General features: G+C 34.9%; 1 protein-coding gene across 1 annotated transcript in view; it reads right to left on the minus strand.

Annotated features, from left to right (window-relative positions):
* The window catches only part of zgc:77151 (uncharacterized protein LOC337153 homolog), a 49,616-nt gene that overhangs the window by 20,343 nt on the left and 4,546 nt on the right, over nucleotides 1–24,727 (minus strand). The window contains exon 2 of the mRNA XM_056446239.1: nucleotides 12,228–12,488. Coding sequence (XP_056302214.1) covers nucleotides 12,228–12,488 — 261 coding nt within the window. The remainder of the gene's footprint in view (nucleotides 1–12,227; nucleotides 12,489–24,727) is intronic.

Here is a 24,727-nt window from a genome sequence, read left to right on the forward strand (position 1 = left end):
CCTTTGTTTTTATTCTCCTGCTTCTGCGAGTGACATATCTCTTTAAACCAATAGCATTCAGCTGCGCATCTAGCTCCACCTTATGGTACCCTTTTTTCATGCTAGGTACCCTTTGCAAAGGGTGACCAAAAAGTGGTATGATACGGCTCACTTTTAGGTACCCTTTGACAGTGGAAACAGCCATAAAAGCATACCGAACAGTACCACTCAATGGTAAGAAGCCATTGGAGCCATAGGATATCAAGTAAATATCAAGAGGTGAGTAAATGACACATTTAACAGTCATCAGCATCTTAATCCTAGACAGTTTTTTTTTTTTTTAATAAAAAAAAAACGGGTGTATATGCATTAACGCATGTATTATATCTTTTTTGCATCAAAAAAAAAAACAAAAAACAGAATCACTGCAAATCAGAGAGGTGTTTCTAATGCACAGTCTATGTACAGGACAGTAAATTTGAAGTTGTTCTCTCTTCTGGCTGCCGTTGTCAGTCTCACACAATTTTTTCCTTTTTCTGTCTTGAAAACACCCTCGTGGAGTTTTGCTTTTATTTTTTCAACAAATGGGTATGTAAAAAAAATATTTATTCTCCTAATAACTGCGCTCTAAGTTTACCCGACTATGACGACTTACACTGCTGAGAAACCTGAAAATGTGAAAAGGATCCATTATCAGATTATTTTATACTGTAAGTGTACAAATCCTTTTAAAAAACACTGAAAACGTTTACAGGAAAAACAGCATTTGCATCTCATGAATTCCCATGAGCTTACAGGCAGGACTGGGTTTCGCCTAATGGCCTGAATTATTTGAGCACCTTAAGTAAATGCTATAGAAAAGCCTCTCCCTTTTCCACCCCATGTTATACTGGTTAACAATAGGACACTCGTCACCTCAGGCAAAAAAACAACCAACAAAAACCGCTATGTTGGGGGGAAAAAAAAAAAGGTGGGGGGTAAAAGACAGATTGACATTCAGATGCTTATCTCCACAACATTCTCACATTCAATTATTTACAACAGAAACTCTGAAAGGATTTAGGATTTCTCCTTTAGACCTAGGAATAAAACAAAATGGTGTTCAACATGCTTTGTTGTGCTTCAAGGAATTTAATAAATGGGTTTCTATTTCTATATATAGAAATAACGCAACGTTTACATATCAAAGACAGTGATTGCCAGACTCCTGTGCAATCTTTCGGACAGTGTGATGGATGCGTGGTGCATCATCTTGGCTCAGTACCATGTCTTCCACAGTGGTGATATATTCAAAAGTACAAGCAGTGCATGGACGACCACTCCCTGCCACATGACATACTGATCCAGTGCCATCAATTTTCACCAAACAAGTAATCCAGTCCAGCTTTTGTCAAGTTTTTACTTGAAAATTCATGAAGAAAACGTAAAGCACTGTAGCCTTTCAGTTCTTGTAAACCTTTAAACCTCTAAAACTTTTTTATTTAAGTTTTACGCAGCTAAAAATCTCTCCGTTAAACAGAAATTGGGGAAAAGAAATAAACAACTATATATATATATATATATATATATATATATATATATATATATATATATATATATATATATATATATATATATATATATATATATATATATATATATATATATATATAGTTGAAGTCAGAATTATTAGTCAGGCTTTGTTGAACAGACAATAAACAGTTGAAGAATGCATTTGTTATCCATGTGTGGATTGTGACAAAAAGAATGCATAATAAACAAATAATACAGTCATCGTCACTGACTATTTTCTTGATAGGAAAAGGGTTTATAGTACATCTTTTCAAATATTTAGTCTAATATGCTTATTTGTTGCCCAATTAAGAAACATTAATGGTAATTTGATTTGAGTTTTTGCAGCTTAAGGTCAGTTCACACTGCAACAACAGATGAGCACAGGAGAAACACACTGATACAATAGAAGACCGTGATCGAGCAAAACATCTGTAGCTCATACAACCATTTTAAGAGATGAAAACATAACAAATAGTTTTAATGAAAAATACGAATGTCAAAAATATTTTTAAAAAATCTTCATAAGTAATAATAATAATAATAATAATAATAATTCCTTACAATTAAGGGTTAAACCGCTACTCTTTTTCGAAGGGATTTTTAACAACCACAGAGAATCTGGACCTCAGTTTAATGTCTCATCTAAAAGACGCCGTTCACTGATCAGTATAGAGTCCCCATCAATACACTGGGGCATTAGGACCCACAGCGCCCCCTGCTGGTCTCACTAACCTAGCTTTCCCCATGTGGTCACCTATCAAGGTACTGACCGGGCACAGCCCTGCTTAGCTTCAGCGGACGACCCTGCGAGAGTTGCAGAGAGCAAGTTGCTGACATACAAGTATATTTCTTTACTATTGAACTTTTCTTTAATATAAAACTTTTATTGTTCCTTCCAAGGCAGCTTTACAAAAGGTGTGTGTTATTACATTATAGTCAAAATCCAAAAAAGTTAAGATGCGAGTAAGGTGTACAAGTGTATACATAGTTAATATTAAAGGATGCAACGATTATAGATTTTGGTTGTATGATTATAGTCTGAGGAATAATCATGATTTCACAATTGTCACGATTATTATGCATTCATTAATTTTAAAATACTACTAGTTTAGTAAATCACATGAAAACGCCTTATATTTTAAAGTGTTGTTTATTGCTGCCCATTAACTAACTATTGCAACATAAAATAATACTACAAAACCAAAAAAGAGTCCATTTCTCTATGGACTTAAATTTAAGTGAAAAAAAGTTTCTGACGTTTTAACACAAGTAATAATTTTACTCTGAATATAAATGACAGAACAATGAATAAATAAATAAAAATAAGAATAAATAAAAACACTGTATTCGAGTAATGTAAATCTATTGTAAGTATTTAATCATGTAAATGCAAGTACTTCCTTTTTAAAGAGAACAAGTGTAGTCAAAAGCTGCTGTAACTCTGTCTAAAAGGTACTTTTTGAAGGCGAGTAGAAAGGTGTATATTCCAAACAAACTATGAAACTGATTGGTCCTGTTCTTGTCATGTGCCTTGCCGTGCGCTCGCGGCATTCTAAACATTGTAGAAGTTTTTAACTAGGCTTGCCTGAAAATTGCGAGTGTTGCTCCCAACATGTGAACAAAAGCCATGCACCTCCATTGGAAATAACGAACTTGAGCATGCACAAGACGAGATATGCGAGTGGCCCTTAGTTATTAGTAGGCCCACACGGAATCTGCGCATGCAGAATTCTGCAGATTTTTAGCCCATCATTGATTCTGTTTATTTACTTGTGTAAATGTGTGTAAATGTATATTCAGCTTTTAAATTAATTTTAGTATAATTATTGACTAATATAAATATATTAATATGATTTATTTACAATACAGTTTGTAAAGTAATATTATCTCTCTTTTAGTAGCTATATTATGAGACTTGCTTTGTTTACCATATAAAGTGGATCTAATTGAATTTGCAATGTAAACATTAAATAAAAGTTAAAAAGGTATTACTTTTTATTTCATATATTTAAGGTATTAGTTATGATACTGCCAAAATCATTCAACATAAATCTGCAGATTATTAAAAATTCTCTGCAGAAAAAGCAAAAACATTTTCGCAGATTCTGTCTGGCCCTAGTTATTAGCCTCAGAAATAGTTTATCCAGTGTGCATGTGTATTAGCCTTGGTGTACAAACTCGAAACTTTAAACTAGCACACAGTTGGCATAACTTTGTTTAGTTGCATCAGTTTTGTTCCTTGCAGAAATGCTGTATTAAGACTAGGGCTGCAACAACAAATCGATTAAAACCGATTACTAAAAGCGTTGGCAACGAATTCCATAATCGATTTATCGTGTGCCCCTTGCCCTCCACCTCAAAACTCCGGCCCAGCGAGCTGCCCCAGGGACCAGCCACTCTCCCTGGGCTTGCAATCTGAGGTCCTTAGGGCCCCTTGCCCTCCACCTCATGGCTCTCTGACCAAGCAAGTTGTGCCCGTGTGACGCAAAGACGTTTGATTATTGAAACAACTTTAGTTGAGAGCGGAGAGGAGTGAACGCACTCTGCCTCTCTCGCGCACTGATGCCAGCAGTTTGGCACCTCATAGACAGGACGGAGCAAAAAAAAAACAGTGGAGGTAGCGTTAGAGAAAAAGATACATGGCGAAGGCAGAGAAATCTGTGCGACCCTGTGTAGGAGTATATCACACTAAAACAAAAAAGTGTGTTAACGGCCAAATATGCAAAAGTGATAACGGGAGGACCACAGCAATGATCCAGCACCTGAGATGCAAACATGTTGGGAGTCTTTGATGAGGAGGAAGGAAGCAACAGCAGGGTAAATCATTACAGAATCCTACTTTTGTTCCATTTTTGAAGTCAGGAACGTAATGTCCCTGGTGCTGGTGTTTACTTGTTATCCAGCTGGATAAGCATGACGTGAAATTCAAACTGAGCTTTGGTGCGTTGGCTGGCGCTAAGCCAGAGAAAGATTTTTCATATCATCACAATTATGCAGTGTTTTTAACCACCCAATGCTTATTTTATGTTTTAGACATGTAAATGCACAGAAGTACTGGTAAAACAATACATTTAGAGTTTGTAAAACACACATAAAGTCTATGAAAGCCTAACAATCCATTCAAATATAATTTGATGTGTATTAATCATATCAGATACATGTAGTGAAAGTAACAAAGTTCAATCAAGATCATTTATACGTCTTTTAAACAACAAAAACACTCAAACGTTTTTGTGTACTGGAATGTAATGGAAATTTTCTTTAAGGAGGCTCTTTTAGTGGCAAAGATGACAAATTCTTATCCAAAGTGTCTTTTAGGGTTTTATTATTTGCAAAGGTCACACGATCATACATCAAGTACAGTTTCTGCAGAGAGTTCTCTTTTTATCTAGTTTGTAATACCCACAAGGTTATCAGTGACATACAGGATGAATCACCGTTACATCAGCGCTCAAACTTAATTTTTGACCATCTACATTTCAGCTTTACATCCCATCCGAACATGTAGTTTGTAAAATCACCATGTACATATCCAGATCTTGTCTGGTGATAAACAAATGTTAAAGTGGTCACACTTGGTCTAACTTAAACAGTACATTCATGGAAGAATAAAAGAACAGACCTTCATAATTAGAATAAATGAGTATATAAAATGAATTTCCACCACAGAAATATCAGGTAGTTGACGACATGATGAGCAAGTGTGTGAATACTTTGTATTAAAACGGAAAAGCATAATAAAAGGGATACATCTGTCATACAGCGCTATTGTGGCTGATGTGTCACCATGTAAACATTAAGGGTGAACGTTCTAAAATAATGATCGCCTAAAAAAAAAAAAAAAAACTCACTCCCGGGGCCAGACAGAATCTTTTAAACTCACCAGTGAAAGGGTTAATAACAGCAGTAAAGCAGCGGTGGTATAGTTACTTTGCACTTTGCATTGCAAGACTAAAGACACGTTTTTATCCACTTGCCTTTTTTGGATCATTCATTGTACATTCATTTGATCATTCATTTGTCTACATTCATCTGTAGTCATGTATAGCTGCACTGCAAAAAAAAAAAAAACCTTTCTTAGTCATTTCGTCTTGTTTCCAGTCCAAATATCTAAAAAAAAAAAAATCTTAAAATCAAGACTAGACAAGAGCAATGGCATGAGAAAATTAAGAGATGCTTAAAACTTCAAAAAAAAGTTTGAGATTATATCCCATTAAGATTATTTTTCTGACCCCATTGGCAAATAATTTTGCTTGTTTTAAGCAAACAATCACTTAATTTTGATGGGGTTTTTTTTTTTCAGAAAACAAGACATAATTTCTCGTGATATTTCATGTGTCTAATATGCATCTTGATTTTGATTTTTTTTTTAGATATTTGGATTGGAAAACAGAACAAAACTACCAAGTTAGTTTTTTATTTTAGTATTATTATTACTATTATTATTATTATTATTATTATTATTATAACAGCTCAGGGATGTTCATCGACAACATGATTGCGCACTTTCTAAAGATTTTAGTTCTATATTTGGATGAAGGGTTGGAAATGAATGCTTTTGTTGTTGTTGTTTTTTTATCCAATAAATAATTGGCAGATTAATCTACTATTAAAATAATTGTTTGTTGCAGCCCTAGTTAAGACTTTGATTAAGTTAAAGCACAGTTAATAGTGAAATCGCTAGTTATAATATGTAGTTATACAATAGAACTCGCAGGTCCCGTGAAATCAAACAATTTTTTTAATTTAGTATCAGTATGTCAGTCTTAAGGACATCCATCGTCTAGTGTGCTCCAAAACAGAGACAATCTCATTTAGTACAAATTAACATCCAAACCTTGCAGTATTATTATTTTTAAAATATTAAAAAACAACAACCAATAAGGCAGGAAAAACACTTATTTTAAATGGGCTAGATTGAACAGAAACAAGAGCTTATTTTTTCCAATAGCTTTATAGTTCCGTAGCAAGCTCCAAGTCATCAGTATTCCACTTATGTACACTGTATATTGCTTTCTGCTTGAATACATATTTTGGTTGGTAGTTTCTTTTGTTTAAATTTGATGTTTTTCAGAGATACAGCGTAATTTTTTTTGTTTGTGCGTGTTGTATCGTGTCTGCTATTGTTGTGAACCAAATAACATTAAATAACATTAACATTTAAAGATCACCTTTTGTCTGTCACTCAGCACATTTAAAGATCACCTTTTGTCTGTCACTCAGCACAAGCACACTGAACACATTCTAAGATGTGCAGTTATTTTTAGATAAACCCACAGCTAAAAGTAGTTCCAGGCAGGTTTAGACTGCAGCACAGTTTCATATTAAAATGCTGAATGATTTCATGTACATCACAGCTATACAACCATTAAAAAAAATCCAATCCAATAAACAAAACTGAAGGCTTTTGGATGATGCGCAAGAAACGCACACAGGTGCAGTTCGAGGACAAAAACCTGACAGATGTCTTGAAATACAATAATAGTGGAATTTAGTATAAGCAGAATAATTGACTATGGGCCTTTGCATTATATAAAATAAAGCACAAGCGAGGTGTTGAGATGAAAGTTAAAGGTGCAGTAGAGATCTTGGAAAATGCTAATGTTAGTCTGGTAGCACTAAAAGCATACTGTCCTACCCTGCAAATCTCCAAGCAAAGATTAGCTTCCTGAACGCATACTAGACAACATAACCCCAACAGGCTTTCTGCAGGTTTCACAAAGTTAAACGTAAGATTTAAGTCCTTTTTAGGGCCATTATGAATAAAATGTCAGACTTGTACAGGGAAAAATTGCTGATTTTTTTTAAATGGCCAAGTTGGGGCAATAGAAAAGAGTTTTACTTGCCCCCATAAAAAAAACAACAAACAAAATCTATTTACCTATTTCTTAGCCACATATTTTCAATACAAGAGTTCCTCTTAATCGTGGAAGTTAAGTTTTAAAAATAACTAGTAATAGGTGAAACCGCGAAGCAGTTCACTTAATTTTTTTATTCTAGATGTTTTAAAGCTGTAAAATCCCTCACTACACACTTTACAGACTTTTCTCAGACAGATATTAACATTTTCACATTTTGCTCTCTTGTTTAAACACTCTCAAAGTTCAAACCTTCATAAAAAATTAAGTCCAATGTTATAGAATGAAACCAAAGATCAAAACTATTTTATCTTTATTTATTTATTTATTTATTCCGTAATGGCACCTGACAGCCACGTAACTTCTACCTTTAGCATGTCTAGAACTTCAACTTTTTATGCAATGATTCCTCTGCCTTTTGGGTGCTACCGCAGGTGCCTTTGACGGTGCAGAATGTTTCGTCGACATTGTGAGGAGAAAACTTGCAAACATGCAGTACAGCACCACAGAGTTACACTGCTAGCGATTGAAGATTTATGTAAATTTGGCAAGCTGAACGCATTCTGTACTGTACAGAAAACACAGCTCTGAGTACATTGATTGACAGTGGTTTACAGCCAGTCAGGACGCAGAACACAATGCGCTGTAGAAAAAAAAAAATCTGAAAGGCATAAAACTTGACAAATTCTGTGCCCACTTTGTAGGCTCAACACATATCATGTCTAGATAAAATAGCCTAAGCTACATTGAAATCATTTAAAGAATTACAAATATTGGATATAATAGAATCACATTAAGTAAATAAATCAATATAAATCAAACAAAAGCTATTACACTTTAGGCATATACAATACAAATAAATTAAACTGTTTCAAGCCATTTTTTAAAAGGCCTATCTGAAAAAAAGATTTTAGATATTTTCTAAAAACAATAAACAATGGAGGAGTTTTGGAATATTATTTATAAAGTATTTGGATATGATTATATTAATCAAATCGTGCAAACAGGGCGAGTACAGTTAGTGGTAAGCCAGTGGTAGAGAGTACAGTTAGTGGTATAGCCAGAGACAGTTACAGATTAGGAAGGAAAGTGGAGACTAAATAGTTGAGTTTTTAGTCACTTAATGGTTTCCTTAAGATCACAGAATAATATGCAACATCCTTAAATTATTCTCTTAAATAAAGGGAAATTACCCATTAAATGTCATATAGCCTAAATAAAGAAATATTCATATGTTTAGGTCTCTCCGGAGCATTTGGGCTTATGATGTCTTTTAAAATGAGAATGTTATAAAATACATTTTATCCAGATTTATTACCAGAAAATTTCTGGGGTTTTATATTATGGATGGTGCGCCGGGTCATCCCTCTGTTAATGGCAAGACCACTCGATGCACGATGCCAACAGTCAGATGGCGAGTAAACAGATATAACGAATAAAAACACATAGGCCTGTGCGTATAGACATATAATATAATGCTGTACAGTAACTTGTCATTTGTATGTTTCAGTTGTCTTCATTTTAATCGTTTCGTTATGATGCAATGGTGCTTTATCTGCCTGCCTGATTCCAGCTGAACTGGGCAGGTTGTGTAACGTTTGATTCGGGGGATGTCCTAGGGGCGTGGTTTGCATGACTCACTGCGAGCTACTAGCCCGACAGTGGAAACGCGACATGATTTCGGCCTCACTGCTCATGCTCCCGGGCTATTGGCACGGCCCGATAAAAGCTCTGGCTCGCACTGACCTGACATTGGAAATGCGGCTAATGACTGTGAAGGGTGGGGTTAGGGGCGGGGTAAGGTGTTTTGATTAAAAGCATTGCATGCAACTTAGCTTGCATATTGCACCCGGTCTGCAGCCAGACCCTTCTCAACTCTAGTTGTATACATGTTTTTTTTTTTCAACATAACTTCTCTTTTTTTTTTTTTTTTTCACATGTGAAGTTTTAAAAACTGTTTAAAAAAAAAGTCAACAGTCTGTCCAATGAGTTTCCTTGCAGGTAGCTATAAATACATGAGGAACCTTCAAACCAGGGGTGCCCAAAACGTCTCTTATGAAGGGCCAAATAGCAAACTTGATTGAGGCTAGTGGGTGGAAGGTTAAAATAGTTGCCATGGATAATTTCCTAATTTATTTAATAATATTTCAAAATAACTAGAAAACATTGCTTTATATTAACTAATACAGCATTTTTTTGACATTTTACAATGAACTTATAACAGTACAAACAAAAACAATCTCATTGATAACAGAATGGAGTTACACATGTTTTTGCCTTGATTTGCTCACCAATGTCTAATGCATAGTCCTCCATCCATCGAGTGACATTTACATTTTTCAAAATCTGATTCATTTACAACATTTAATTGAAACATTTAATTTCAGTTTGCTTTTTTGTTTTTTGTAGCTCAACAATAAAACAAACAAACAAAAAAAAAAAGGTTACATCAAATTAGAACTGGCGATCTCTTTTGAAGGCATTCGCCCCAACCCTCTCCATCCTTCTCACTCTCTTCTCAGATGGGATGCTGGGCCAAATCAAGTTACAATAACCCAACTTTGAGCATCTCTGATAATTAAAAATATTATTTTAAGGAAGATAATAAACCATATTGGTAAATATAGCTAATGAATAAAACTTATTTCTTATTTGATAAGTTTTATCGAGTTGGATTGTTGGTGATTAAATTGGCTCGATCGGTTAGATTTAAATGGCTTTGGAAAATTAAAGGTGCAGTAGGTGATCTGCCAAAATGCTACCCAGTTAGCATATTATCATTGGACGGCAGGGGAGGGACTGTGTTTTAAAGCCACGCCTCTTGAAATCGCGAACACGTGCATCACAACATGACAGCAGACACTAGTTCATGTCATTCGCCAATTAAAAATGTAGTTAGTGCTTGGCCGGCAGTATGCAGGAATTACACCAATTACTAAGCCACACTGTTATTTCAGAGCAAATATAGGGAGGCTGTCATTGTTCAAAAATTAACCAATGTGAATATAAAAGCAACTTCAGCTCAGTAAAGCAGGCTAGACGGAATAGCGCTATTTACTGATGTTTTGTTGTTAAACTAAATAAAAATCTACATTATCGATGCTGTAAAAGGCCTTATAAAGCTGAAAATAGTCACATCGATCTTTCAACTGGAGACTTCAGTGGCTTAACAACACTTCTGTGCATTTAACCCATTCATAACACCACAATCTACATCAGCTTTGTGTGACTAAAATAGTTTTAAAACAGAACATTACCTGTCTAACAAAAATACTTCAGCCATGGTGTCGTCCTTCCTCCAGCGTGCAAAAGTATCTCCAATATTGATTCAGGATTTGATTTTACCGCAACTGTAACGGTCTCATGTGCACGTGAACGCGCGGTGCACATGCAGGCGTGTATACGCTAATGACAGATATGCGTGAACAGAGATGCGCAGAAGCTCAAATCTACATTTGTTGACAGACAGTTTGGGCTGCTTATCGAAATTATGGGAGATGTGGGCTCAACAATATTTAATTGGATGAACATGTTTTGTTTTATGCATTATCCAGAATATAAAAATACATATAAACACATATAGATCATTCCCTTAATCATTACTATTAGACTGTGAGGAGACTTTCAACCAGCACAACAAATAATGTTTCTGAAGACAACCACCTACTGCACCTTTAAGATCTACAACAAGACTTAAGATTAAAGGCCTAATGCACAATATTTCAGTGAATTTAAGACTTTTTAAGGCCTAAAATTTAGTTTTTTTTTAGATATAAGACATTTTATGATATTATAAGACCCCATGGCCACCCTGTACAATAAATCCCGTATTTCATGCATAAACCAGCTAGAATTTTTTTTTTAACAGTTAGTAAATACAATAACAAACTTAAAAAAGAAGATAGGTTGTTGATGTCTGAACCGTATCTGTGAACATGTCGATGATGTAATCTTTTCTGTGCTAACAGGGTGTGCAATCACATATTTTGACAGGCAGGTAGGACAGCCTATTTTAATGTTCAGACTGAACGTTTTGATTGGACGAACTTTTCATGGTCCTACACCTTCCACAGAGTATTAAAGGGGTGGTCCACAATGTTTTTTTAAGGTTTGATTGTGTTTATGGGGTGCTAAATAATGTGTGTTCATGCAAAAAAATAGATAATAATAATAATAATAATAATTCACATTATTTGTTCACATCTTACCTTAATTTTATACAGTTACTGAACTAACATGGACACGACCATCATATTTCCTAGTTGCTCCTATAAGCCCTGCCCTCAAAAGGCTCTGATTAGTCAGCTAATCTAATGTGTTGCGTTTGGCAGATTGGCTTCACATTACCAGGAAACGTCATGCCTCTCTCTACTAACGTGTCTGTGGCCACGCCCCTTAGCTGCGAGATGCGTGTGCGTGGTGAATGCGCGTAACCTGGAATGTTTGTGATAGCTCGAATGTATTTTTTTTTGTAGTCCTCAAATTAACTCGCTGTAGGCTTTGCTAAGCTAACTCTGTAAAAGCCAATGTCTCCCTTTGCATTGAAGTTTGAGCATCTAAAATTAATAGATGTTGTTTACGTCCACACAGCAACATTCCACATCAACTAAAGTTTAAAATATGATATTGTAGTGGACCACCCCTGTAAAATACATAAACACATATGGACCACTTAATTTAATGACTGCTATCAGGACTTTCAACCAGCATAACAAAAATGGTCTCTAAAGACAATCACCTATCGCACTTAACATTTTCCCATAATCAACAGCCTTTTGTCACATATGAACTATTTTCAGGATAATATTTGGTAACGGGATGCATTTCATCTCTCACCTCTCCATGCTCCACTGCTCTGCCCTTCGGTGTGTCTTCTGGTAAGAAGTAGAGCCTGGAGCTGGCCAGCAGGTGGCGCTGCGTCTGGTCTTCCCACAGCAGTGTGACCTCCGCTATACAGATAGGCTCCTGAGGGCCGCAGCGCATGAAGTAAAATTCCCCGAGCTTCCAGACCCGAGTCGGGCCTCCAGACTCTTGCTTTAAACCCACTGACTTATAGAAGGCGAAGGAGCCTCGCAAACAGCTGGGAGCACCTAACCACTGGCAGGACAAGAACACACCAAACAAAAATATACAGGTTAGAGAATAAAACACAGAAGGAATTAGGAGTCAAAGTGCAACATTATTGGGTAGACAAAACAATGTAGGCTACTTAATATTGATGAAAAAGCCCCAATGAGACGCCTCTGTTTTCAGATGTCTCTGCTTTCCCCCATCCACACTGACACGCAGCAGCAGTGTTTTAAAATGAAAACGACCTCTTCAACGTTTTCAAAAAGCTCCGTTTTCGGCGCTTGAAAACTCTGGTGTAACCGTAGCTTTTGTGTTTTAAAATGAAGACGCATTAGTGTAAATGGGGCCTAAAGTGTGATGGAGATGTGTTTGGGTGATTTATGGCAGGAAATTACAGGAAATTACAGGAAAACAACTAACTTTGATCAGTGCTCCAGCAGGTTTTATCAAGTCAAATTTAAAACTTTTAAAGACCATTATGAATGAAAGAAATTAATTTTAGACTTATAAAGGGCTAAACACAAATGATTATTTCTAATGGCCCAATGTATTTTTGCTTGTCACAAAAAAAAGCAATTATTTCTTAGCGAGGGGGGGGGGGGGGGATTGGAAAAAAAAATAAAAATTAAAAATATAAATAAAATAAAAATATAAATAAATAAATATATATATATATAAATAAATAAATAAATATATGTTGGTTTTTGTTCTAAATTGATGAAGTATAACTGGCGTTTCTGTTATAAAACCTTTCGTGTTTCGTTATAAAAAGTTTCTTGCCTATTTTTAAATATGTCTACTCGCCCTTAATTCTGTCAAATAGTTTTTGTATAAATGGAATACAACTAGGGCTTGACATGAACTTTTTTGATCACCAGCTACTGTGGCTAATAGATTTCCAACATTACTAGCCACTCGCCATTATCGCTAGCCACAATTTTGTTGTTGGGAAAACAAAAACCTCTGCTGACTGCGCATTCGCGTTTTTCAATTTATTCTGCTGATACTTGCTGCGTTCGCCGTAGTGATATTCTTTAAAACAACAGGGGGCAGTCAAAAGAAACTGACCGTAAAGTCAGATGGATAAACAGTGAAGTAGAAAGTTTCCGGAACTACGTCATATCATTAATGAATTTTTTTTTTATAAATTATTTTAATGATTGTAAGGATTTTTCTAACCATTCAAGATGTTATTTAAACAAACTTTGATGCATCACTTGCTTTTGTTCATATCTCAGACATTTTACCTATTAAAGTTTATTAAAATATTAATGACAACAGAATTTTTTTTTATTATGAATAAAAGCAAAAAAAGAAGACACAATACAGATGTTTTTTTAGATTTAGCCCGCTCCACAATTCACACATTGCTGTCTGGCTAGTTTCGGTCCTCTTTTCATGCTAAAAAAGCAATAATGGTCCAACATTCCTAACCATTATCACCAATAAAGCCTTGAAAAACTGGCCATCAGTATATTGTAAACCTATAGGTTCAAATATTCATTTCCAGTTATCAAAGAAACTATTTGTTCCTTAATTATAGTTTTGTAACTATTAAATTGTTTTAAATTCAAAATTGTAACATATACATCAGTGTAAAACATATGACCGGTGGAAAAACATATTTCTGTAATTGTGTACCTGGGTCTCCACTTTTGCCATGGCCTCTTTTGGCTTTAACAAACTTATCTCTCAGGTTTTTCCAAACTTTTTAACAAAAACTTTTCTCCTTTCCCATGGCTGTTGCAATTTCTAGCCAAGAGTAATTGATCATCTGGTTAGCTCTATGATCACAGAGCATAAAGAGGTCTGTACAGTCGTACATGTTTCAGACAAAATCTTTTTAAAGTAAAGTAATTCAGATTCAACTTAAATCAAATCTGGCGCCGCTCAAACTGTTCGCTCGAGTCTCAAAAATAAAAAATCATACCCTTGTGAATTGCCCTTCGAACAAAGAGTTTCCAGGACCACACTCGAAACCAATGGGTAAGAAAATTTCCCAGAATACACCAGCCACAACGGCAGTATTGCTGAACCCGGAAGGAGCTCCACAAATTTGTATTTTTTGTCATCACAAGTTCATCACAGCACATGTTTTAATACATTCATAGCCGCATTCGTGTTTTACCATCATGCTTTAAAAAAAAAAAGCTAAAATAAAAACCGCTAAATTTCGCTATCTATAATCCATAAGAATAACTCCTGTATAGCAGTCTCACAACATTCTGACACTCAAATACTCTGTCAGTAACGTCTAGTGGCTGGGAATGACCTTTTTACAGTGTCTGCTATCAGTGTCTGTTAGTGTTGTTTTGCTTGTTTACATAGATGAATATTGCCACGGTGTAAATGCACAGTATTACGATCTTATTACCCAGTGTTTCCTCTAGGATTTTTTCCAGCTGTGGCGGCAGACTCTGTTGGGCCTTTTACACAGATCTATCAACTACTTGTGATTTTATTTCATTGACAAATGTTGTGAGCGCAGTATTACAGGTCGAGATCGCATTCATGTAATACGAGCTTGTAAATCTCTGCTCGAGCGCTGATTTCCTCCATTCGTGCACAAAAACTTCTTGCACACCCTCAATTATACGCTGCTTAAGTGCGATTTAGTGTGTTTATGTAACAAGTTTGTCTCCAACATTTATTAGATTTGCTAGGAATTTTTATGAATGACTCCAATAGACCTTCAAAGCAGCATTAATGCATCCTGAAGTAAAGTGAAATGGCTATAAACTCCAGCAAGATAAAGTCATTGTATGCAGAGCCATAGACCTTTATCTATAAATAAAATATAATTATGGAAACTGTGTTCATCATAACTGAAAGCTATGTCGTGTTTGCTGGCCTCACGCACTTGTCAGTCAATCAGTACATCACCTTAAAGGGTTAGACAAATAACGCACAGCACTACGGTTACAGAAAAGTTCGCGTTGTTATAATTCACTTACCTTTTATTAAGTTTTGGTGTGATTATAACCCGCTGTTTAAAAATAATACGGCTGAATGTTTTGAATGAGAAGCTATAATGTAGCTGTGGCGGTATGAATTTTGGTGTGGCGCCCCGCCATGGAAGAAAGAATGTAGCGGAAACCATGCTACCACATTAGATCGTTATGATAACATAATATATGCCTTCAGTGATTTCTTGAAAATAAATTACAAAAAAATAACACAAGTGGAAAAACTACAGCACGATCTTCTGGTCTCATTTGAAGCAAGAGATCGCGATGACATATGATGACGTATGTAGGTGCTGTAGTGCTGTCCCAATTCTTAGGGGTACATTTTAAAGCCCTTCCCCTTAACCGTCGGTTTTAAGGGCAAGGGGAAAGGGTACAAAAATAGAATTGGGATTGGGCCTTCTTTTGCTTGCGCGAACACAATGAGTTTTATCAGTTGTGTTGCTTCTTGATTTTAAGATCACATTTGCAGGAATATTGGTCCATCCATCCTTGTAGTCTTCTTAAAACAGGGTTCGACAATAATTTAGAAATTATTTTCAACCAGCCAAAGTGGATAGTGGGAACTGCTGTGTAACCCACCACAGCTGAAATCTACCCGCATTTGGCGGGTGTTTTCTTTCCCTGATTTTATTAAGATAGTTAGTGATTGGATGGCTGTCAGCCCGATTGGGTAGCTTTAGTTGGACAGAGCAAAATTAAGACTTGTTTAAAATGACTTAAGGCATACAACACAATAGCCCCTTTCACACATACAGACCTTTTCGGTAATGCCGGTAAGAGAAGTTGTAACATTACCGGTAGTTTGCCTTCTTGATGTCAACCGTGTAAAAAATTATCGATAAAATGCTTATAATAAACCGCTGTTTGTTTACCTTCAAGCTCTACTTGACGCATGTGGATGTGAAGTTCAGAAGTGCTCCGGTGAGCAGCAGCATACACACATATTATGTACATGTCAACATGCGAAAGTGTTCCTCCCTATGTTTTCATGGAAGTTCACAATACCAATCCATCAACAAAATTTGTAATGTTGTCAAACGTGTAAACATTCAGCTGTGGTAAGTGCTTCTGCCTTTGGATGTTTCTGGGATAAGCTTTAAATAAAAGAGAAACCATCAAGCCGGATCCCTATTACGTTTACAAATACAATAGCAGCCGTTTTGAGCTCATTTCTGGTTAATGTCAGAATTTACCGGTATTTTTGAATGGTCTTTCCTGAAAAATTCTGGAACGTGTGAACAGCGTTTTTTAAAAATTTACCAGTAAAAGTAATTTTCCAGATATTTACCGGTATCACTGTGTGAAAAGGGCTAACATTTCAGTAAATGTACAATTTTTTACTGCCTAAAATTAAGACCCCACGGATACCCTGTTTGAGGAAAAATCAGCCTTTAAAAGATGTATTGTAGTTGAAATCAACAAAGTATATTTTAGATTTTTCCTTTACATTAGACTGAAAGGGCACAATCTCTCAAAACAAGCAGGTGCCTGAACAGCTCAACAGCTTTTTGCCTTCAGTGTTTCGAGTCTGTGGTTAATTAACTTATCAATTCATAAACTTCACCTGGATATTGCTCTTGCACGGATGTTTTAAGAAAAGAGAAATGTTTGGTTAGACAAACACTTCATAACTGTAAGACAAGGAAACTTAGCAAAGAAGCTCAAATACACAAACAGGCTTCACATGATTCGCATTATGTGTGTGAGCAGTTAGTATGGCTTCTCAAATCAGCTGAGTGGGAGGAAAAAACTTGCAGGACTATCTGCTAAAAAATATGGCAAGGGGTTTGAGCCATTCATCTGCAGAGTATGAATTCTTTATATCAACAATTTAATCAACAATGTTCACATGCTAAAATGCTAATTCTTGCTATAAACAATTTAGTGTTCAAGGTTAAATGCTACTTATTTACACCAATATTTTTGTGTTCACTGTAAAATGCTAATTCTTGAGACCAACAATTTAGCGTTCACTAGTAGAAAATGATAATTTCGATTCCAACAATTTAGTGTTCATAGCTAAAACGTTAATTCTTGATACCAACAATTCACTAGTATAAAATGCTAATTCTTGATAGCAACAACAATTTAATGTTAATAGCGAAAATGCTAATTATTGATTCCAACAATTCACTAATATAAAATGCTAACTCTTGATAGCAACAATTTAGTGTTTACTAGTTTAAATGCTAAACCTTGGTATTAAAAATTTTGTGTTCACAAAGCTATTTCTTGATACCAATAATTTAGTTTTCATAGCTGAAATGCTAATTCTTGACATCAACAATTTAGGGTTCACATGTTTAAATGCTATTTGTTTATATAATAATTGATTTAATATATAATATTATAATTCACATAGTCCACAATTTTAAATGCAAATTTTTGGTATCAACAATTTCATGTTCAAATGTTACTTCTTGATACCAACAAATTAGTGATCATAGCTAAAATGCTAATTCTTGATACCAACAATTTGGTTCGTTTAGGAGTTATTCTTGATACCAAAGATTTTGGGCCCTATCATACACCCGGCGCAATAAGGCCTGTTTGCCCTGATGTGTTGCTATTTTAAGACCAATGCAACCTTAATTTTCCAGTTTTCCGCCACGTTGTTTAAATAGCAAATCTATTTGTGCCACTTTGTGGACGCATGGGTGTTTCGGTCTTGTAAAGAGGTGTGTAAAGGCGCATTGTTGCCACATTGCTATTTTGGAAAACTAAAAAAGACTGAGCAATAGACCAGCTGAAAGCTGGTCTAAAGTCCAGCGCATAGAGTGTTAGTTGTGCGCCTTAAACACGCAGCATGTACAGCAATACACAAATATATAATATTATTATTAGTAATAATTTTATTTATTTTATGCATATTTATTTTAGTTTTATTAAAAACAAGCTTAGATTTGTCCACCTGTCAGGTTTTGGACCAAATGGGGCATAACGTGTGTTTGGATATAACTCAGTTTTTTGACCACTCTTTATTATTATTGTTCATTTATTCGTTTGCTGGAAATTAGAACTGAATTTAGAAATAATTTTGAAACAAATCTTTGCACATAAACTAAATTAATTATGTAAGGTCAATGGATGTCTTCAGTGAAGTGTGTAAGACACCGTCTCCTTTTCCATGAAAGAGAGAAAGTGAAAGTAAAGGCAGATTGGAGGAGGATTATTCTTTATCCTCGCACTGCAGATCGTCTGTTTAACCGCTTTCCCGCTAGTAATGCATTCAGTTTTTAGACTTACAAAGTCTGCCATGTAAATAGCAAATGTGCCATGGCGCAACACAACTGACTCTTAAAGGGAATGGAAGATGAGACTCTGATCGGTTTATTCTCAAAACACACCCAATGCTCATTAAGAGAATAAGCTCAACCCTGTTTGTGCATAAGCATACTTTTCCGTCCTTAAAATAGCAAAAGTGGATTCGGGCATGCCCTTAATGCTTTCGTGCCATGAGCTTTAGACTTTGCACCTAGATCGTTAAAATAAGAGCCCTTAGTGTTCAAAGCAAAGCTAAAATGCTACTTCTTGATACCAACAATTCACTAGTAAAACTGCTAATTATGGTGGCTTGAAAAGCCAGCATATTGTTATCTATCTTAAACTTATTATTATTCTTCTTCTTCTTCTGAGACTAATTTCTAAGTGTATCTCCTCCTAGGCCTTTCAAGCTACATACTTCAAACTTTCGTCAAACCTTCGAACTGGTCTGACTCGGGTTGCTATATCTTTTCTAACTGATCCGACCTTGGGTTTTCCGAAAAACGACCCAGAAAAATCCCAAAAGTCCCATTGACTTAACATTGGGTCAAACTTTGTGAGCTCATAACTCTGCATCAGACTGTCCTACAGACTTCTAACTGGACTCATTTAACTCAGTCTAGCCAGCAGCCAATAACTGATGACTTTTTAACTTACTAGCCACTCCCTAGCAACCAATTACAGCACCCTAGCAACTGTCCCATAGACTTCCATTGTAAAAGACTCCCATTTACTTAACATTGGATCAACCTTTGTGAGCTCATAACTCTGCATCAGACTGTCCTACAGACTAGAGTCTGGCCTCATTCAACTCAGTCTAGCCAGCAGCCAATCACTGATTACCTTTAAACTTACTAGCCACTCCCTAGCAACCAATTTCAGCACCCTAGCAACTGTCCCAGAGACTGTGACTAGCTATTCTAACACACGCTAACAGTTTTAACATCCTACTGACATGCTAATCTTGCTAGAAAGGTGCTATCAACACGATAGTGACATGCTAGTCATGCTAGTAACATGCTAATTCATGCTAGAATCATGCTAACAACATGCTAATTCATGCTAGAAACAAGCTGATTCATGCTAGAATCATGCTAGTAACATGCTAGTTACATGCTAGTTAATGGTAGAATCATGCTAATTCATGCTAGAATCATGCTAACAACATGCTAATTCATGCTAGAAACAAGCTGATTCATGCTAGTAACATGCTAGTTACATGCTAATTAATGCTAGAATCATGCTAGTTACATGCTAATTCATGCTAGAAACATGCTAATTCATGCTAGAATCCTGCTAACAACATGCTAATTCATGCTAGAAACATGCTAGTAACATGCTAATTCATGCTAGAAACATGCTAGTAACATGCTAGAATCATGCTAGTAACATGTTAATTCATGCTAGTAACATGCTAATTCATGCTAGAATCATGCTAGTAACATGCTAATCCATGCTAGAATCATGCTAGTAACATGCTAATTCATGCTAGAATCATGCTAGTAACATGCTAATTCATGCTAGAATCATGCTAGTAACATGCTAATTCATGCTGGTAACATGCTAGTAACATGCTAATTCATGCTAGAAACATGCTAGTAACATGCTAATTCATGCTAGAATCATGCTAGTAACATGCTAATTCATGCTAGAATCATGCTAATAACATGCTAATTCATGCTAGAAACATGCTAATTCATGCTAGAATCATGCTAATAACATGCTAATTCATGCTAGAAACATGCTAGTAACATGCTAATTAATGCTAGAAACATGTTAATAACATGCTAATTCATGCTAGAATTATGCTAGTAACATGCTAATTCATGCTAGAAACATGCTAGTAACATGCTAATTCATGCTAGAAACATGCTAGTAACATGCTAATTCATGCTAGAATCATGCTAGTAACATGCTAATTCATGCTAGAATCATGCTAGTAACATGCTAATTCATGCTAGAATCATGCTAATAACATGCTAATTCATGCTAGAAACATGCTAGTAACATGCTAATTCATGCTAGAATCATGCTAGTTACATGCTAATCCATGCTAGAATCATGCTAGTAACATGCTAATTCATGCTAGAATCATGCTAGTAACATGCTAATTCATGCTAGAATCATGCTAATAACATGCTAATTCATGCTAGAATCATGCTAGTAACATGCTAATTCATGCTAGAATCATGCTAGTAACATGCTAATTCATGCTAGAAACATGCTAGTAACATGCTAATTCATGCTAGAATCATGCTAGTAACATGCTAATTCATGCTAGAATCATGCTAATAACATGCTAATTCATGCTAGAATCATGCTAATAACATGCTAATTCATGCTAGAATCATGCTAGTAACATACTAATTCATGCTAGAAACATGCTAGTAACATGCTAATTCATGCTAGAATCATGCTAGTAACATGCTAATTCATGCTAGAATCATGCTAATAACATGCTAATTCATGCTAGAATCATGCTAATAACATGCTAAATCATGCTAGAAACATGCTAGAAACATGCTAGTAACATGCTAATTCATGCTAGAAACATGCTAGTAACATGCTAATTCATGCTAGAATCATGCTAGTAACATGCTAATTCATGCTAGAAACATGCTAGTAACATGCTAACTCATGCTAGAAACATGCTAATTCATGCTAGAATCATGCTAATTCATGCTAGAAACATGCTAGTAACATGCTAATTCATGCTAGAAACATGTTAGTAACATGCTAATTCATGCTAGAATCATGCTAATTTATGTTAGAATCATGCTAATAACATGCTAATTCATGCTAGAAACATGCTAGTAACATGCTAATTAATGCTAGAAACATGTTAATAACATGCTAATTCATGCTAGAATTATGCTAGTAACATGCTAATTCATGCTAGAAACATGCTAGTAACATGCTAATTCATGCTAGAAACATGCTAGTAACATGCTAATTCATGCTAGAATCATGCTAGTAACATGCTAATTCATGCTAGAATCATGCTAATAACATGCTAATTCATGCTAGAAACATGCTAGTAACATGCTAATTCATGCTAGAATCATGCTAGTTACATGCTAATCCATGCTAGAATCATGCTAGTAACATGCTAATTCATGCTAGAATCATGCTAGTAACATGCTAATTCATGCTAGAATCATGCTAATAACATGCTAATTCATGCTAGAATCATGCTAGTAACATGCTAATTCATGCTAGAATCATGCTAGTAACATGCTAATTCATGCTAGAAACATGCTAGTAACATGCTAATTCATGCTAGAATCATGCTAGTAACATGCTAATTCATGCTAGAATCATGCTAATAACATGCTAATTCATGCTAGAATCATGCTAATAACATGCTAATTCATGCTAGAATCATGCTAGTAACATACTAATTCATGCTAGAAACATGCTAGTAACATGCTAATTCATGCTAGAATCATGCTAGTAACATGCTAATTCATGCTAGAATCATGCTAATAACATGCTAATTCATGCTAGAATCATGCTAATAACATGCTAAATCATGCTAGAAACATGCTAGAAACATGCTAGTAACATGCTAATTCATGCTAGAAACATGCTAGTAACATGCTAATTCATGCTAGAATCATGCTAGTAACATGCTAATTCATGCTAGAAACATGCTAGTAACATGCTAACTCATGCTAGAAACATGCTAATTCATGCTAGAATCATGCTAATTCATGCTAGAAACATGCTAGTAACATGCTAATTCATGCTAGAAACATGTTAGTAACATGCTAATTCATGCTAGAATCATGCTAATTTATGTTAGAATCATGCTAGTTACTTGCTAATTCATGCTAGTAACATGCTAATTCAGACTCGGCTTTTCAAGCCACCATAAAGTTTGTCCTCAAACTTTAATATCTAGTTCTCATTATTAACAATTAAGTGTTACAGTTTAAATGGTAATTTTTTATATCAACAATTTGGTGTTCACTAACTGAAATGCTAATTCTTTGCATGAACAATTATTTAGTGTTCACAAGCTAAAATGATTGACAATAAAAACGTAACGCTCAAAAGCTAATTCTTCATAACAACACTTTAGAGTTCACTAGTTTAAATGCTAACTCTTGATATCAACAATTTAGTGTTCACTAGTTTAAATGCTAACTCTAGATCTATTTAATTATATTTCCACATTGGCCATTTTTAATATCTGCACTTACATTTCCACTAGTAAAATTGAATATTAAAACAAATTCCTTTTTTACAAAATAAATACAATTATTTTAGCAAAATCCTCCATTTTGGATATCATTACTTGCATGTAGTTCAATTATCTATACTTGATATCAAACAGTGAACTGCTACTAGTAAAATGCCATTGCTTTGACACCCTGAATGTAATAGTTACTAGCAAGCCATTTTAGACATCTAAAATTACTCTCCTAATTACTGATATCAGAAACACATTCATTTTTAATAGTAACAAGTGATTCATTAAGATCAAAAAACTTTTCTCTACAAGCAAGTGCAAAACTGATGTGTGAAAAAGGAACATGAAGAAATCAATTCTTGACATGAAGAACTGAAATTAAATGGCAGCTTATATGGTCACATTTAACTTGACATCAAGAATACTCAGAAATAAATAAGTTTTGCTTCTTGTTCAAACTAATTATTTAAAATGAGTTAAATAAGCAATTCTTGAGTTTTTTAAGAACAACTTAATTGTTTTATATTCAATCAACTTAAATGTTTAAAAACTATTAAATTAACTTAGATTGGCGTTGAGACAACATGAAGGAATGGTGTAGAACCCAGCATTTTTTTACAGTGAATTAAAGCTGCATGATATTGGAAACAAATTGCAATATTTTTAACATCCATTTAACATTTTATTTTTCTGCGATATTGAATACATTTCAAGTCATGAAATGGAGAGCTCTATTTGGAAATACTGGACTACTTTGTATGATAATAGAAGGATTTTGTTGCAGAGTGCATCTGCATAAAACTTTTGTGTTCTTCAGAAACCTATGTGTGACGTCCAGAATACTACATCGATATATTTTACAGTCTATGGCCTGAATGCTTTAAACTGGCTTGAAATGCATACACAGTCACAGGCCTTAAAACACAAGCAGATGATCCAATTCTGTGGTAACTTAATGGTTTAACTTTGCAATTACTCCACAATCATGTGTGTTTTACCTCCTACTCAACTATAACCCTGATTCGACAATGCAGATCCAGCGATGTGATTATTGTGGATGTGCACATTGTGAAATTGATGCCAAAACGATATATTGTGCAGCTCTACAAGAAATAATTGTTTAGTTTGTTTGTTTTACCAACTGAAATTTAATTCCTGACTCCTAACCATTTATACTAGTGTCAATGTAATTCCTGATATCAAAAACTGCCATTGTTATTATTGGAAATTGAATTCATATTTGAATTAGTGAATTGTTAGCATCAAGAATTCTTATACCGATCAGATAAAAGTCAAAACAGCTTGCCATATCCAAAACAAACGATAAAAATAAGGGTTAAATTAGACAGGAACTAATCATTGACGTAACCTACTCAGAACTGCTGGTAAAGTTTCCATGGTTGAAAACACATTCCAGTCTATTAATCTACTTAGGAATGGCTTGATATAGCAATGGAAAAAAAGCATAAAGATACAGATTTTCTTCAGTCGCAGAATGTTAAACATAAAAATTCCATTAACAAGATGCCAAAATGGGGTTTGCTGTTATTAAATATAAACATGTGCTGGCGTCACATACTGTAACTAAAAATGGAGATTAAATGTGACTGAAAGTTACGCTGAATATCTCTCTCTCTCACACTCATACTTCTTTATCTTAAAATATACTAACGGATGGTTATTTTCTTAATCTGTATTTTTGCTTAAAAGCATACATATTCTATATAAATATATTAATCTAAATACTTTCTACAACATTAAACTAAAATAAATATTGTTGCTCTTTTAATATCTTATTACAACAATAGATATTAGCATGCTTCTAAGAGTTAAAAACA

The sequence above is a fragment of the Danio aesculapii genome, chromosome 21, assembly GCF_903798145.1.
Source record: "Danio aesculapii chromosome 21, fDanAes4.1, whole genome shotgun sequence".
In the NCBI taxonomy this organism is placed as follows: domain Eukaryota; kingdom Metazoa; phylum Chordata; class Actinopteri; order Cypriniformes; family Danionidae; genus Danio; species Danio aesculapii.